The 17,940-nt window shown below is 42.3% G+C and overlaps 1 protein-coding gene across 10 annotated transcripts in view; it reads right to left on the reverse strand.

Annotated features, from left to right (window-relative positions):
* Nucleotides 1–17,940, reverse strand: part of TMCC1 (transmembrane and coiled-coil domain family 1) — a 186,460-nt gene that overhangs the window by 5,647 nt on the left and 162,873 nt on the right. For all 10 annotated transcript variants that reach the window (XM_072941901.1, XM_072941905.1, XM_072941900.1 and 7 more), the window contains 2 exons: nucleotides 11,685–12,619; nucleotides 508–643 (listed from right to left, as the gene is read on the reverse strand). In XM_072941901.1, coding sequence (XP_072798002.1) covers nucleotides 508–643; nucleotides 11,685–12,619 — 1,071 coding nt within the window. The remainder of the gene's footprint in view (nucleotides 1–507; nucleotides 644–11,684; nucleotides 12,620–17,940) is intronic.

Here is a 17,940-nt window from a genome sequence, read left to right on the forward strand (position 1 = left end):
TCAGAACATTTTCATCACCCCAGGAAGAACCCCCTATCCATTAGCTGTCACTCCCCCTTCCCCAGTCCCTGACCACCACTAATAATATATTTTCTGTCTTTAAAGATTTGCTTACTCTGGACATTTCATGTAAAGGGAATCATACAATACGTGGTCCTTTGTGACTGGTTTCTTCCTCTGCGCACCATGTTTTCAAGGTGCATCCACACTGAGGCAGGTGCCAGCACTTCATTCTTTTTTTTTTTTTTGTGGTGAAATACACATAACATAAAATTTATCACCTTAACCACTCTCAAGTGTACAGTTCAGTGGTATTAAATACATTTGTAATGTTGTACAAACACCACCAGCATCCATTTCCATAGCCCTTTTCACCTTGTGAAAGGGAAACTCTGGACCCATTAAACAATAATTTCCCTACCCCACCAGCACCCCTCTCACCCCCTGGCAACCACCATTCTGCTTCCCGTTAGCCTTTTGCTTTTACCCCTGGACTTTCATGCTGACCTGGATGTCCCGGGCCCGTTCATAGGACTGATATGCAATCTTCTCTTCCATGCTGGCCAATTCCTGCTTCAAGTTCAAGATTTCATTCTGGTGGAGCTCTGTCAGGTCATTCAGTTGTTCTTCTAATCGTTCACATCTAAGAAAGGGGAAAAGTTAAATCTTTTACGCATTCTGTATTTTTCCTGGTATTATTCATATCTAATCCCCAAAATCCATTCTGCAAAAGAAGAAAATAGAAGCACAAAGAAATTAAATGTGTGGCCTGGGGTAACAGGGCACGCTAGTGGGTACAGCTCTCAGTCCCTGGAACTAAGATGCTATGATGTGGATGTCACAAGGCCACATCATAGCAGAAACATGGCTCTTCGATGTTATTCTCAACACACAGTATTTGCAGTGATGCCAGGAGCCCTGGTTAGCTTTGAGTATATTCATTCTATTTTATTAAATTACAATTTTTAAATTTTTTATTATATTTTTAAATGGAGGTACTGGGGATTGAATCCAGGACCTCATGCATGCTAAGCATGTGCTCTATCACTGAACTACACCCATTTTAAATGAGGCAGTTCTGATTTAGCTCTGAGCAGCATATACGAGAGGCAAAATTCTACTAGAGTAAAATTAAGCAGGTCTCATCAGAAGATAAACAGCACATAAATGAAAACTGACCTTCTAGCAGTCACTAGTAGCTCATTCTGACACTGGGCAGGTCACTCATCTGGATGGCCATGATTCAGAGCCCAATATCCTTATGGCCAACCAGTGTCTGGACAGTGTCAACAAATATGTACTGAGAGCCTGCTGTTGCCAGCCATGTTCAAACTACTGGGAATACTGTGGTAAGCAGGATGGTGCCTGCCCTCAGGAGTTTGCATGCTAAGCGGGGGTGGAAGGCAGAAACCCCAAGACAACTGACTGCAGGCGTACTGGTCGCAGGTATGGATACGTAAGCCAGAAAAGACCAGCAGGGTGTCTGGGGGATGAGTGCGCTGTAAGGTCAAGGAGGCCTCGTCCTCCCTCGCCATTCAATGCTCTTCAACAATGAAGTTGAAACTTGAGTGATGACAAGAACGAGCCTTGTAAAGATGTGAGGGAAGAGTGTCTCAAAGTAGAAGGCACAGCAAGTGTAAAGTTCGCAGACTTTAGGGACATTTCTGTGGCAGTGGCTGAGTAAAAGATGGGGAGAAGGCAGGGATGGTTTTGTTCATCTTATACCTCTAGCACTTAGGACCCGGGTGTACTCTACACAAAGATGGGACCTAGGCAGGGCATCTAAGGACCAATTTTAAAGGATGAGCTCAGAGATCCCTGGTGGGAAAAGAACACGAGTAAAGGGCAGGATGCAGAAATGTATGGGATAACCGAATAGTGGATCTAAGTTGAAGAAAAAAAAAGGGAATTCTGGTTTTAAAAAGTAGGTAGGCGAGTGGGGATTCTGGAAAGACAGTACATGGTCCCACAGCGACTGCTGAGGGGGAGGGTGACACGAGGAACACAGTGTTGTAAGAAAACGTGTTGTCTGGGCGTGGTGAAGCCTGGGATAGTCGCGTAAACAGCCCAATGTCTGTCAACTGATGAGCGGATATTTAAAATGTAGTCTATTTTTATTTGGAAAGAAAAAGAAATGAAGTAATGACACATGCTACAATATGGATGAACCTGGAAAATATTATGCTAAGTGAAAGATGCCAGTAAGAAACAACTACAAATTATGATTCCGTGTGAAATGTTCAGAATAGGCAAATCTATAAAGACAGAAAGACTAACGGTTTCCAGGGGTTGGGGCAAGGTTGAGAAGACTGGAGAGTGATGAAAATGATCATGGTGATGACTGCATGTATCTGTGAATATACTAAACCCCCTCATTTGCATACTTTAAATGAGTGAATTGTACTGTATATGAATTATATCTCAATAAAAAAGGTTATGGATGTCTGCAGTTTACTTTGAAATTCATCAAGAACAGATGAGGGATGGAGAGATGGAAAGATATACGACAACAGAGTAAAACGCAGACTCTAAGCAGCAGGCGGATGTGTGCTCCCCGTGCAATTTTTTTGAGTCTGCAGGGAGTTTATAATACACACTGTGCAAAAGAGATTACAGGTGTGACAGCCAGGAGCACCTGGGTGAGCCCTGGCTCTGCCTCTCATGAGCTATGTGGTCTTGGTTAGGTTAGCTCATTGCTGCTGCTTTGCACTTTTTTTTTCACTTAGAAGTGTTTTTATGCTGTTTTATGATTTGTACCAGCTGACATATCTACTCAGTCCAGGTTTTGGATTCAAACGCTGTCTCTCCAATGCCCTGGTGTGAGCGAGCCTGGTCATCGATTAAGAAGAAATCTATCTTACAGAGAAAGAAAAATACCATATGTGGAATCTAAAAAACAAAAGCAAAAACAAACAAACAAAAACAAAGTGTAAATACAGGACAGAAATAGACTCACAGACAGAGAATACAGACTTGTGGTTACCAGGGGGGTGGAGGGTGGGAAGGGATAGACTGGGATTTCAAAATTGTAGAATAGATAAACAAGATTACACTGTATAGCACAGGGAAATATACACAAAATGTTATGATAACTCACAGAGAAAAAAATGTGACAATGAGTGTGTATATGTCCACGAACGACTGAAAAATTGTGCTGAACACTGGAATTTGACACAACATTGTAAAATGATTATAAATCAATAAAAAATGTTAAAAAAAAAAAAAAAGAAGAAATCTATCTACTCCAAAGGGCAACTGTGAAGGTGAAATAGGAGCTAAATGTCAAAGCCGGGCACAAAAAAGGTACTCGGTGGGAGAGATACATGACAAGGATACACCTGGTTGCATTTTCCTCTTTTGGGACTCTCCAATTCTCTGGTTCCCTCTGACAATCCCTGGTGAGGTGGCTCAGAAGGACTGCTTGCCGGCTGCTCTCAGGTGTCTGTGGCTCCACGGCTTCCTACTTCTGGTTCCTCTAATCTTCCATTTCTTCATCTATCTCTACAGTCCCAACTTTATATATTCTGAAATCTACACTGTTTCCAGTATATTCATGTTATTTTGTTAAGACATCACACGAGTGGGTTTGCTGGGCACACATTCATTTCTTCTCAGCTCTGGGCACGAGTCTCTCCCATTTTCTCATCAGGAGGGCCAGCTCCTGCCCTTTCCCTGGCTCTCCGCTAGGTAATTCAACTAGTTCCATTCACTGGCCTGTTACAAGCTGTCCTTTAAATTGATAAACTGTCCTGTCTACTTCCTTTCAAGGCATGGTTTTGTATATGTGTGAGGGAAAGTCTCTGAAGTAAATTGTACCTGATCTTTGGCAATCTCCAGGAAAAGCTGAGTAGACAGTGCTAATCCTTACATGGATTATCAAGCCCTTACAGGAAATGAGTCTTTCAGGCCCTGAACCATTTACTCACAGTTACATGGGAACTGACAGCAAGATCTCCTCACACTGAGTGTTCCTGAATGAGAAAATGTAGCTATCGTTCCCACAGACAGCACTTTATTTACAAGTAGTCAAACAGCAAAGTAGCATCTGGGTAAGTAGACCGAGCTCCATTTCCCCACTGATGAAACACATACAGGTTAGGAGACTCGCCAAGGACACAAAGCTACAGAACTCAGGGGTGAAGCAAATCCCACAAAGGACCAGTTGAAGCAGCCCCATTAATTCGTACCCTGAAAATCGCCAGTACTGTTTCCCTCTTCAATCCTAGGAATCACCTGGAGAACGACGACTTCCTGAAAGAAGAGACAAGCTGCAGCTGCTACTGTGCAGCCGAAACCCTACTACACGCGCACAGACAGTTGTGTTCGGGTGCCACAGTAAGCACCTCCAGTCTGCAGGCAGAAACCTCAGGGAGGAAACTGAGAAAGCCATACACTGCGAGGCTTTCGAAAAATGTGACGACCAAAGAGGTTGGCAGGATGCCCTGGTGTCTCGCAGCGAAGGTCTTCTGGGCTGCCTCAGTACCCTGAGGAACTGCACTGGCCTGTCATTATTAAAACACCTTCCCTGACGTGTTCGCCTGGGCCATGGAAGTTTGTTTCTCAGTTCTTTTCACAAGCTCACAACCTGCAACTTGAAAGCACAAAGTTGACCATGCTTAGCAATTTCCAGTCAAACGTTTTTTCAGCCTCTGTGTGGCTTACATAATCCACGTGTGAAATTATAGTCTGTAAGCAGGCTAACACAAAGAGCCCAGTAAAAATGCTGTGGTGTTATTTTGGGTGGAGGAGTGTACGTGGGAGAGGAATTTAGGGTTCAATCTAATCTACTTAATCACCGTAAGCATCAAAACATCAAAACATCAGCACCGAAACGAACAAGAACAATGATCCTTCCCTCTCCACTTCGCCTTTTTATGTGCAGCGTCTGCCTCAGAGGAACTCAGATTTATGACATTTCTACACTAATCCTCACCTCCTTCCTCCCTGGGAAGTAGTTCAATTTATCATTAAGAAACTATAAACAAATGGAGACTATAGTTATACAGTTAAGAAACTATACATAGACGGAGACTGAGGGAAAATGCTGCGACTTTTCCCTGTTGTGTGATGAGGTCTACTGAGCACCTGAACCACCTGGTTCACACCTTTATTTTAGATTTGTTTTACTGCTGTTTTGCTAACCCCCCACCCCCTGCATTATTAACCTAACGCAAAATCTGAACAACAAAAGGAAGAAAATACTCTGTACTCCTCTCCTTATTAATATTACAATCTCTTTTGTTTACTTTACTTGCTAGTGTTGACTTCCTGTTTGAATCCTAAAATGGAGAAGCCAGATAAGTAGGGAATTCGTAGAGAGAACACCTCTGATCTCTCATCAAATATTAACACCAAACCAAAGAGCAGAGGGAAAAAAGGAAAAGTAAATTGTGTACAGCCCTTTACATGCGATTTTTTAAAACCAAAAACTCCCTGTAAAGGATTTCAACTCCTTCATGTGACACTAATGAAAACTCTCTGGATGTAAAGTGGAGAGGGGGCTGATCCTACCAGGATATGATTTTGACCAGCACATGCTTTTCCTCTGATTCCATCTGCAATACAAAGTAGCACGAGATTAATCATCTCATTTTGAGACTTCTTACTTAAAGTTTCTTCCGTTACAACTCAAAGGGAACGTAGACACCTAAACATGACTTGAGCTTAACTATTAGTAAACAGGAAGCCTGATGTTGTAAGATTTTTTTTTTTAAGGTAGGTTATGTATCATATGCGGGCAGGTGAAACTCTCCCCGCTAGAAGTAAAACCTGCTCTATCGACAGAGTATTAAAACGCATCTAGATTTTGTTGTAGGTTTACAACTCATAAATGAATGTTGGTCTTGGAAAATGGAAATTCCAAATGGTTGTAAAATTGATCCAGTTTCATTCTTTGGATTAGTCAACACAGTAATCACCTTCCTAGATCAGAGATAAGCCAGGGCCCTTCTGGGTCAAATTCCTGACCAATGAGGAACTTCAACTTCGGTGAGTGCATAGGTTGGGAATGCTTCACTTAATGCAGCTCTCTTTGGGTGTGGCTCAAAAGCCTGGAGCCGTCTCTGAGAGCCAGTGGTGCTTCCTTAGTTGGGCAACAGGTCACTAGGACAGGATGGCTGAAGAATCTTGTAGAACAGGTACTGAGAGAAACAGGAAGAACTAGGTCCCAGGGTGGACACCAACAGGCAACTATGGATGCAGACTACTGTCTTATTTCCCAAATGCAGACCAGAGACCTGAAGTAGTTTCTGCCAGTGCTTGACCGGAATGGACAGACATAGCTGGGGTAGGAGATAAGACTGCAATGGAAGCTCGAGTATATTTCTGGCTGAACCCTCCTTAACTTTTTGTTACCTCATTTGTACTGAAGTCCCCAAAGAGGTTAGGAAATACTGAATTACCCTTCAGTTGAAACAGGAAAAACACAGAATCAGTCCCCAATTAACAACCAGTCCCCCAAACTTCCAGGGTAGGCAGTGCATTATCTTAGAGGCAGAGCACAGCAGGTGCCTAAAGCAGAGAGGGAATAAATAAAAGCAACAGGGCTTTCTAGGCAATTGGGAGACTTGGCAACAACAGCTTCCTAAAATCGCAGCACACCTCAGACCTGCTAGGTGCTTCCACATACATGATCTCACATGATAATCTCAACAACCCTGAAAAGAGAAGTCACTGCTCTGTTTTTATAGAGGAAACTGAGGCTCAGATGAGTTACATAGGATCACACAGCTAGTAAGTGCCAGAACTGGCAGGCAAATGCAGGCTTGTCCAACTCAATTAATAAGTGAAGTAATTCATTTATTTTCTCTCCTCACTTCCATTCCTGCTCCATTACCTCTTCAGTGGCTAAACTGGGAAGAGTCTACCTGCAAATCTCGTTTGTGGAAGGTCTTATCCTTTAGAAGAACACTCCTCAGTTGGGCTTTTTCTCTCTTAGAAATGAAAAGCTAATTTGACTCTATATTTCAGTTTCTATTTCAAACTTACTGTCCAAACCTAGTCTACATATCCGCTGGAGACGCTCAGATTTACAGCTAACAAACAGTCTAACAGGTGGAATACAGGGGCTTAAATAAGCTACATGTGATCATATCTCTGTCTTATGTAGAGTGATAGTAAAATAAAGTAAAATTACATTTACACAACAATTTCTTAGTTACGACTCCAATGGCCTGTGCCTAACTGAGTTCGCCTAGTTACTGACTCTGCCTCATGTGATGACGGCTCATGGTGACTGCCTCCTTCTGCATTTTTGCTCTTATGACTCAGTGCAATTTAAAATATCCCTGGGCTTAATACAAACAGTCTCAGAAGCCGGTATCTAAAGTACAGTAATCCCCTTAAAATAGAAGCTTTCAAAATGGCATTACTGCTCATCAACACCAGGCGGGCTTGTAGCCCTCCGTGACACTGCGGAGCACAACTCCGGGCCAGATTCCCTGAGGGAAAAAGTACAAAAGGAAGCTGTAAAACTCCTGATACAGTGCTTTCCTAGTTCTCTCCTACTTTCAATGCATTTTGCCACAGCTGAACTTTTTCTTACCGTAGCTCAATACAGTGCACCCACTTTGGGAGCAGGACTATCCTCCAGTAGCAAATTAAATACATGTTAAAACCATTTTATTGTGTGACCTGGCAAAAGTCACTTTATCTTCCTGGGCTTCAGTGTACTGATCTGTAGAGGAGATTGAACTAGATCTCTGAGGGCCCCTGCTACCTCGGAAGTACTTACTAAGTGAACCCAGTTGCCACAAACAAATGTGTAATAATACTCTAATGAGATGGAGAGACTTAGCTGGACAAGAAGAATCTGAAGTCAGCACAGATCCTATCACTAAAAAAAAAAGTCTAATTCTTGTCTCCTATCTTCTCAAAATACACGATCCCACATATCCATATCTGAGAGTCCAGGGCAAAGCTCACAGACTAAACACCTAGTTACTGGCTGAGGTGCAGCTCAGATCCAAGCTCTCCCACGATGACCTCCTGGGCTACGTGCAGGTGGGAGCTGAAGAAGCACCCTTCAGTCACGGCACAATTACGTGGGTGAAGAGAGCGCCTGCCTTCCCCAGGACACTGAATGCTTCTGAGTAGTCCAAAGTAGATGGTCTTGGGCAATGCTCTACCTGGTGCTACTCACCGGGGTGGAGACCAACTGGCAGCACATTACGTGAGTGACAATGTTGACAAGGGACTCTGGAAACAGGGAAATCAGGATGGGGGTGGAGGTTTCCTTAAGTAGGCGTCCCCTATTACCTACCTGCACTGTTTGACTAGCTTGAGAAAACTTTTCTGCGCTTGTGCGTTCATAGAATTTCATAGAATATGTTAAAAACAGGGACAACTCTTAGTGAAATACACACTTTGACCCAGAAAAGGCCTGATACCCATAGCTAATGGAGTTAATGCTTCTTAGACCTAGAATATAGACTAGTCTGTCAATTATTAAGATTTCAGGGTTGAGTTTGGGTGAAAAGCCTGTCCTGGTATGAAAAGAACACAGGCTTTGGAGCCAGATAAAATGGGGTTTGATTACTGGCTTTACCACTTACAGAGTGACCTTTGACAAAATTTAAAACCGTGCTGGGTTGCAATTTCCTTATCTGTAGAACGGGGTAATACACCCCACCCGCAGGGCCTTGTGAAGATTAGCAAATGCACGTGAAGCATCTAGCACTAGGTTAGTGGACGCTGCCAGTGGTCATGTCCTCTTCCTGCTCATTTAAACGTCAAGCAGCAACACTGTCTCCCTTCAGATGTTAGTGAAATAAACTAAAGAAGAGAAAATAAGCAGAAATGCATTTAGAGCAGCCATGTACGTATTAACTGGTTTCTTGGTCACAGAGGAGTCCCTTAAGTCCATCCCTAGCCTACTTTCTTCCTAGGCAAAAAGCCAAGCCTACAACAGAGCACAAATAGAAATGAGTAAAGGGAGACTATAGCAGGCAGCTCACTAACAGTGTGGAGAAGACTGGAAAGGAAAAAGGCAAACTAAAAAGGCAGACAACGGAAGCTTAAAAATCAAGCTGCCTAGGACCATTTATTGTAGAGGCATGTAACCTACACCCTCACTGACCTCAGAGAACCACTTTAAGCTAGAATACTGCTGTTTTATGCTATTTCTAATCAAATTAGGTTCCATGTACCTGTTAAAAAAAAAAGGTAGAGAAATTGTACGAGAATGCTTAAAATATAAGAAGTTTTTGTGCTTAAAAGAATAAACTACAGTCTGTGGGGAAAACCTCCCTTATGTGAAACAGTTCAAAGATGGACAAAATTAAATAAACATATTTATTGTGTAAAGACATACATAATGGAGGAGAAATCTCTAACTGCTTTATATATGGAAATATCGGTGCAGTGAAATAGTTGAGTAAAACAGTTGTGACTTTTCAACTGCTTTTCTTGGGGGGAAAAAGACTTCAAAAAAAAAGATTCTGTTTTAAGGAAAGACCATTCTCAAGTTGCAGTGATTTAACAAAAGTCAGATTACACATTATATTATGCCTTCCCCTCAACCCCCCCTGTTTTTGAAAATTCACCAGTTTCCTTTATTCTCTCTTCATTCCATAAAACTAATCACTCACGTACTACAGAGAACCCAAAGTGAAGCGAAAGAAATGCACTTCTCATTGCATCATAAGTGGCTTGGACTTGATTCTTTTAATGAAGTGATAATGAGGAGCTAAAGTTCTGTCCTGTCTGTGAATAATTTTAAATGGATACAAAGGTGGGCCTTGGGAGACCTGTTTTTCCTTCCTTTCTCCCTCTGGCCTACAACTGACTTGATGACTTAAACTATATGAATTTTAGGCTCTGGAAGAATTTAAAAACTGGAATGTTCTGCTATTCTTTCAAAATAAAGGGGTCAAAGCAGGCAGTTGTTTTTCTGAGCAACTGACTGAGGAACGCCCAGTTCTCCCTGTTCCGTGGCGGGTATTTTCATAGCAGCAGTGGCAGCTGCTCCCTACCATCAGTCAGGCACTTACAGGGCCAGGCACTGAGCTATGTGCTTTACATAAATTACTTCATTTAAATGTCACAATAACCTTATGAAGGGCTACATTAGAGATGAGGAAAGCAAGACTTGGAGAAGTTAAGAAACTTTCCCAGTTTTCAAGATTTGTAAGTGGCAGAACTAGAATTTGAACCTGGGAGTTAGGCAGCACACGGGACAAGGTGTTTTATTTTCAGAATACATCTGAGTATTTGTTAGGTTGTCACTGCTTTACATACTGTCTTCTAAGCATATTAAAGAATATATAAAACACTGAAATAAGAATAGTAATGTACTTGATTTTAGAATTTCATTTATCTCCCACACTCACTTCTCTTTTCTTCTCCCTTGAAGTCTTACGTCAGAATTTAAGGACAGAAGAGTGAAGATAAGAGGTAAGACTGAATGACTGATTAGCATCTTCACCATCTGAAAAGAGCTTGCTGCTTTAACTCCTCTCAGAGCTAACTGATACGCATGAACAATTTATTTCAGGCCCTGAGATTATCTCATAAAAACAAACTTAAAAAAATTACTAAAAACAAAAAAGAGGTAAAGGGACCTTAAGAGTTCATCTGTTCAACCCTTGCTAATATAGCAGAACCACTGAGGATTCCCTCTAGCTCTCTAGTTAGTAACTGGAGGGGGAAGGATATATATAGCTCATTGGAAGAGCACATGCTTAGCATGCACGAGGACCTGGGTTCAATCCCCAGTACCGCCATTAAAAAAAAAAAACAGTAAACGCATAAATGAAACCTAATCCCCCCTGCCCCAAAAGAAAGTCTTTAAAAAAGCTTCAGAATCCTCTAGCTAGTAATTGGGTCAGGACCAGAACCCAGGTCTTTCAAGGCCTAACCCGTGGCTCCTACAGCACTGGCCCTTGGTGGGTATCACTGAGGTGGCCTGTCTCTGGTCTCTGGCTGACAAAGCGGGGTCTGAATGAGTACTCCACGTGGACTATTTCTACCTGCATGTGATGGAAACAATGGGCAAGGACATACGTTTGGAGTACAACTAAGGGCTTGCTACCGGTACAGTGCGCAGCACGAAACGCAGAGGAGACAAGCTTCTGCCTTTAGCACAGATCATGGCTCAAAGCATTCAGTCCTTTGAGAGAATTTCTGAACGACTGTAGAGCCATTTCATGTTTGAGTCCACTAGCATTCAAACACCTGCCAATTCATAATACAGGTAACAGACATGCTGATCTGGATTGATTTCCAGTCTAACCTTTCTGTGTGAACTGACCAGACAAGTGTGTCTAAAGTCAAATGTCTACAAGGCTCATAGATTTTGTATGTTTCTACAGAGTTCAGAGGGCTGCAGATGTGCTGACGTCAGCGTGTTATAGCTGCAGGCTGCAGCGGTTTGTGGCTCTGTGATTACAGATAAACAGGTGGAATGCCTTAGAAGCCTGGGCCTCACCTGAAAGCCGAAGACTGGAGGGCTCCAGGCATCCTCGCTCCCTGACTAAAACACTCCTTTGGGGTGTGATCCTGGGAGACATGTAACTTCGCCGTGCTTCTATTTTGCTCTCTACGGTAAGAACTCATGAGAACATCATATATCCATGCTCTGAATACTCCAGAGAAAGACACTCTACCAAGGCCTTTTAAAGCCACTCCCCAGTATGGGAGGGGAGCTCGAAACAAGTAATTTAGGATTTTAATTCCATATAACTTACCTATATCGCTCCTCCTGTAAGGCCTGCATTATTAATGAATAGTCCCTCTGATAATGTTCCTTGAGGGTCTCAAAGGATTCCTCCAGTCTGGCCTGGGTTTCCCGGATCTCCTGGATCTCATGCAGTAGTGCATCGAATCCTGAGCTCTGCATGTCCAGGGTGTTTGTTTTGGAGCTGGACGCTCCTACAGCGATGCCTCCAGTGGTGCTGTTGGCTCCCACTGAGCCTGAGGTGGCACTAGAACAATCTTCCTCGCTACCATATTTGGGGCTCGACTGAAAGTTTGAAATCACTCCCAAAGCCTTCCCCCCATCATCCACTTGTCCTTCTTCTAAAGAGTCCTTCAGGTTAGGGATATTGTCTGCACTGCCAAACTTATTCCGAATTAGTGAGGCGATCTCTCTGGGCTTTGAAACCACAGCCCCTGCTGCTGAATGGGTCGCCTGGGAGAAGCTGGAAAGTCCACCTTTGACACTGTCCACTACACCTTCACTGAAGCCGGTCACCTTCGCTCCCACATCCTTCAGACCCTGGTGCATGTCCCTGAAGACGTCCTTTGGCTGCCGGGGGATCCCATTCTGCTCCACCTCTCGGAGCTTTCTGTGGTAGTGCTCAAGCTTCTTTTGGAGCTGGAGGATGGTTTGGGCAGATTTCTGGTTCTTCTTTTCAAAGACCTGCTTGATACGGGCGGCCTGCTGCTTGTCTGCACTGTTGGCAAGCTTCAGGTACTCAGCAACATTGTCATCCCGGGCTGTCTGCGCGATCTTGATCTGCTCTGTGAGCTTCAGGATCTTCTGCTGCAGGTGAGCGATAGCAGCCTTTGTGCGCTGAGGGTCTGGCGTTCCATCCACAGAGTCTGTGTGGATGCTGCCATCGGTGCTGGAGGCCACTGCACTGGAAGTCTGGGCGAGGCTGCCTACTTCCAACCGCTCGATCTAGCATAAAAACAAGAAGTGGATGTCAGAAGCAGCCCAAGAGGATGCTCTCTAGAATCAATGGGCCAAAATGTATTGAAAATTTACCTACTCTAAGATCTCAGCACAGACGGCTGAACTATTCCTCCTGTCCTGTACAAGCCCCTGCTCCCTTTTGGATACTGTCCTCATACATGTATATACCCTGCTTCACGTAAAACACATACATGAAAAAACGATTTGCACAAGATGTAAACTGAGGGTTTTCTTCCTTTGCTAGAGTATTTATTACGGTATTTCTTTAAATAACACAGCTTCCCTAGTGGGTTTAAAGCATGAATTAATTCACAAACATTTTCCACACACACTTTTGTCTAGAAGCATATCTATGTACAACAAGGCACAGCCGCATTTCAGTTTAATTATATGAAAATCACTTTAGTATTCAGACATTACTGTATTCCAATCCATGCTCTCAGATCACAGTCATCTGAAAATGTTGGCAAGAATAGGTAATTTTAGTGGCTAGATATAAAAATTCAATTTTTATCACAGTGTCTTTTTATACAAATCATGTCAACGGTGATGGAATCATTCCCTGTTCTAATAGGGACACTTAACTGGTAGCTGGAGACAGACGAAGGTAAGAATGGGACGGTACTGCTGAGAGTGGCAAGGAAGAATGTGGTATGCTCTTGAGAGTAAAATCCCAAACACAAGGAAGTGTGATAAACTTGGGCAAGATAACATGAACAGTAAGGGACAGGGATAGTAAGAGGTAAGCAATTAAAACGTCAATGACTAAGTTCAGGCCTTCTGATGCTTAAGTTTTGTGTGCTCCATCCAGTAAAGCATTTTTATTAGGCAAGGGACTCCAAAACATATACAATGACCATCCTCTGGTGTGGGTCAGCAATCACTTCAGGGAACTGAAGCAAAAGACAAACTGTTCAGATCTGAAAACTTAAACTATTAAACTTCAAAGCCATTAGCCAAAGCTAAGGGGAGGCCATGTTTCCCTAACTCAGGAGAAAAAAGTCCTTCAGGAAGGTGTGGCTTGTGGTGGTGAATCAGGGGAGGGCTCATGCAAGAAGGCTTTAGAAACTGCTCTCGACTGAGCAGTAAGAGAAATAAATAATAAAATAACCACTTCAGGGGAATAAAAATTCTCAGTAAGAGTGACAGGTTATAAGTTTAACACCCTGGAGATTAAGGGCACAGTCTTTTCCTTGGTTCTCATCCCTAGTCACCAGTAGCAATTTGCTAGAAAGAATTGTATATGGGTTACTCTCATGTTTTAAAAGGTTGAATTACATTCTGTGCTGACAATATATACACCAAATCTGAAATATTCATGAAATGCTGTCAGTCTAGAGATGTATTCTCTTTCTTTCATCTTGGCTGAAACTCCTCAGAGGTCTGAGCAGGGGTTATGTTGATCTTTAACTCTAAAACACATCTAGTTCATTACTGGGTTCAGTATATTACTATTGATGTGAACAGAAACAATATTATTTTCCTTCTAGATGAACAAATGAGAAACACTATACACTTAAATAAAAGCAAAAAATAATTTAAAACTGAAATTAGTAACACAGTTGACATTATCCTCCATGAATGAAAAAGAACATGCAGAATCATTAGGGACTAGCACAGTAACGGTTTCGTGTCACTTCTCCATCTGCCCTGTTCATCTTTAGGTCCACGCTAACAAGCCACGAAAGGGCCAGAGGGAAGGCAGCAGAAGGGAGGATGAGCCAGGGTTCCAGGTAACCAAGTTGCCAAAAAACGCAACAGAATCTCCTGGACGTACACTCCCCTCAGGGCCTTAGGTTCACTCTCTTGGGCTGTACAGAGTCCCCACTGTGCGATCTTCTTTCTGAATGGGGTTTCAGATCCCGTAACTACAGCATGTAATATAACCCTGATTGTGTATTTATGTTTAATAGCTCAAAATCTATGACAATATAAAAGGAAAACAAACAGGAAATACCACTAGATCTAAGACTACAAGTCTATGCAGGGTCTATTTTTCTTAGGTTCTTTGTTATTAATTTGAATATCAACTTACATGCATTCTGTTGTCTAAAGAAGTGCAGATATGGAAATCAAGTTTAACTGCTACTGTGGGAGGATACAAACTGATTACTCTGCTAAAAACGATGAGTTTGGGACTAAAATCAAAGCTTGATTACATCTCTAAAATTGAAAAAAAACAAAAACAAAGTTTCAATCATTTACGAACGATCACAGTTTAGATGTGATTTTATTTCCCTACACAGTAAATAAAGACATAAACCAGACTGTCTACTCTGCCTTATGTCCTACCTGGACTGTTCAGATTCACACTATGTCCTTCCAGTGTGTGACTGCCACTGAGAATCACCAACGTGCCTGCAAAAGGGCAGCTGACAGAACCCGCTGTCCTCAGCCTTGAGAGAGAAAACGAACCCACAGCCTCAGCAGGAGGGCAGTTTAGCACTTGAAACCATGAATCACTGGATTACTCAGTGACGCCTCCCAATTTTGGCAGGCACTATCTTAAAAGGGAAGGAGAGAGAGAAGAGAGGGAGAAACTGGGAGAGGACAGGTGGGGAGAGGAAGAGAGCGGAGCAAAGAGAAAGATGTAATGAACTACAGAATTACAGGATAGGGGCTGTGACGACTCCCTCGGTATCTTCTGAGCTGGGAACAAAGACGCTGGTGGCCTGAACACTTAGTACTGGAAAGGCCTGACTTAGCCATGCGTTGTGAACGTACCAACTCAAAAGTTCTCTTTTCCAATGGCCTCTGACAGCATATTAGGCTATCCACATATAACAACACAAAATTAGATTTCCACTTCACTCTGGGCAAACAACTAAACTGCAAATGTGAAAAGCAAATTTTAAACCTTTTAGAAGACAGTACTGAAAAACAGGAAAGGGTTTTCTTACATAGGAAAAGGCACAGATGAGAAAAACAAGACTATTAAGTCTGGTTACATTTACTGCAGCAGTGAAGCATGGATTCTGGCACACACTGCTGGGGTTCAAATCTGGCTTTGCTACCTAACAGCCACATGACCGACCTTTGGCAAGTTACTGAAACTCCATCTGTTTCATCAACTGTAAAATAGGTGTAATACGAATGCCCATTTTCAGAAGACTGCTGTGAGGATGAAGTGAGTCCATAAACATAAAAACTCTCAAAAGAGTACTGGGCACAGAGTAAGCTGTTAGTACTGGATATTACTTTAGTACTACGTAAGTGATTCTTTTCTAGAGATGCAAATATGAAAAGATTCCAGAGTATACTTCTTTCTAAGACCTTTCACATTTCAGGCATAAACAAGGGATATGAAGAATATCAACCAAACGAATACTGTAATTCAACATCACATTAAGTAATAATAGCCACCTTTTTTGATAGTTGGTCTTGTGGCCAGGCAGCTGGTTGCATAACCTTCCAATCCCCAAAACAACCCTATGAAGCAGACACTGTTATTGCTAACTTGCAAATGAACTGACTGTTGCCAGGTGTCTCCCACTGGTCACATGGCAGTTTGATACGAGCAGCAGCAACATCACCTCAACAGGGTTTCCTGTGACCACATCCTGAAGGGCTTTCAAGTCTGATCATATCCATCAGTGTTAAGTCCCAGTCCACTTATTGCTGAGGTTAGAACTACTTTGTATAGAAAAAGCTAGGACCAAAAGTCAGTCAGTTAAATATATTTTGACTATTTATTATAAGTTAGGCAATACGCTACCAAAGCTGGCGGTACAGTCAGAAGCCACAATTAGCAACTAACTTGCTATAACGAGCAGACTACACTGCTTTGTTTGTACTTTGTCTCTTATTATTAAGAACTCATTGTTGAAATTATTTATTAACTGATCAGAAAACAGCCCAAGAGAAATTTTCAACAGCTACATCTTAAAACACTGATTAAACAAGGGCAGAACTGGAGCCATCTAGGGCAGCGTATTGGATAGCGCTTCGTAACGGCTGACAATGTTCACCTGCAAGTATATTAAAGATCTGGCTACGTTCTCTCAGTTGGAACATGGCAGCACCCAGCTTTGAGAACAATCACATATAAAGGCAATATGGTGGAAAGAGTGCTTACAGGAGTAAAAGGAGCTGGGTTCACACCTGCCTCGGCCACTTTATGAGCTGAGTCTCAGGGCCACCTGCTTGTTCTCTTTGAGCCTAAGTTTTCTCTTCTGTACAACAGGGTTATCATTTTCTCATGAGATTATCTGAAAAGATGTTAAATGTGTGTTATGCCTGTCAAGCATGGTAAGCATTCAAGAAGTCACCTTTTTCTATTCCTTACCTAGTCCATTACTCAAAACCCAAGTACATATTTGTTACTAGAAAAGACTCAAATCCCTGACTTGATGTTGATTTCTTCAGTAAGAGCCACAGCAACATTCTATTTACTTAGTGTGATGAAGTCATCTTATCTATGCTTTATAGAGTACTGGCTCTCTCGGGAAATCTCATACTTTGCACATTAAATAATCCATATCATTTCTGAGAAAACGAGAAAGGAATTTTAGGGTTAAAGAAGAAGGGGTAGAGAGTGTGGAAGTCTTTGTACTTAATCTGAAAACAAAGAAGCTTGACTATCTTGGTTTTTCTGAAAGTGTATCTTTTCCCAGGCCACTTCCATAAAATGGGTTATGCAGTGGCCTGTGTAAGCTGATGCTGGGGCACCTGCAGACCACTGCTCTGCCAAAAATTTTCTCAGAGATACAGTGGCCATGTTTTTGAACCAAAACTGGAGTGTGTGGTTCAATTCAAGTATGCTTAGTGGGGGCAACAGGATAGAATATTTGATTTGGGGGACACCACCCCTCACATCCAATACAAATGGTAATCCCTAGAGATTCTTAACCTTGGTCTTAGAACCACACAGGATACCTTCTAACCAATAATAAACATAAAGATGCTCTGGTTGGTCTTACAAGCTCTTCTTTTTCTGCCAGGCAGATTGTGCTGAGGATGTAAAACAGAGGAAAAAGTCCTGCCTGAGGAGTTACACAGCTCTGGGTTTAAATTTTGCATCATCATCTTCTTGACGCTTGCCTTTGCTAATTCCCCCACACCTCATCTCTAAACAGAAAGAAAAGAAAAACCCATAGCCTATAAGCACTTTCTGTCGAAAGTACATCTTAAGCACGACAATGTTTTTTCACCAGCTTCCACAGTCTCACTATAGAAATTAACGTCCCTTCCTTCTCTCAGTAAGCACAATTCTGTTGCGCAAATTTCTCATGTGCATTTCTGACTGACGTTTAGTTTGCTGTGCTGTGAAACGCAGAGGAGATATCAAGTGAAATAAATAATACAAA

The sequence above is a fragment of the Vicugna pacos genome, chromosome 17 (assembly GCF_048564905.1).
Source record: "Vicugna pacos chromosome 17, VicPac4, whole genome shotgun sequence".
NCBI classification, from domain to species: Eukaryota; Metazoa; Chordata; class Mammalia; order Artiodactyla; family Camelidae; genus Vicugna; species Vicugna pacos.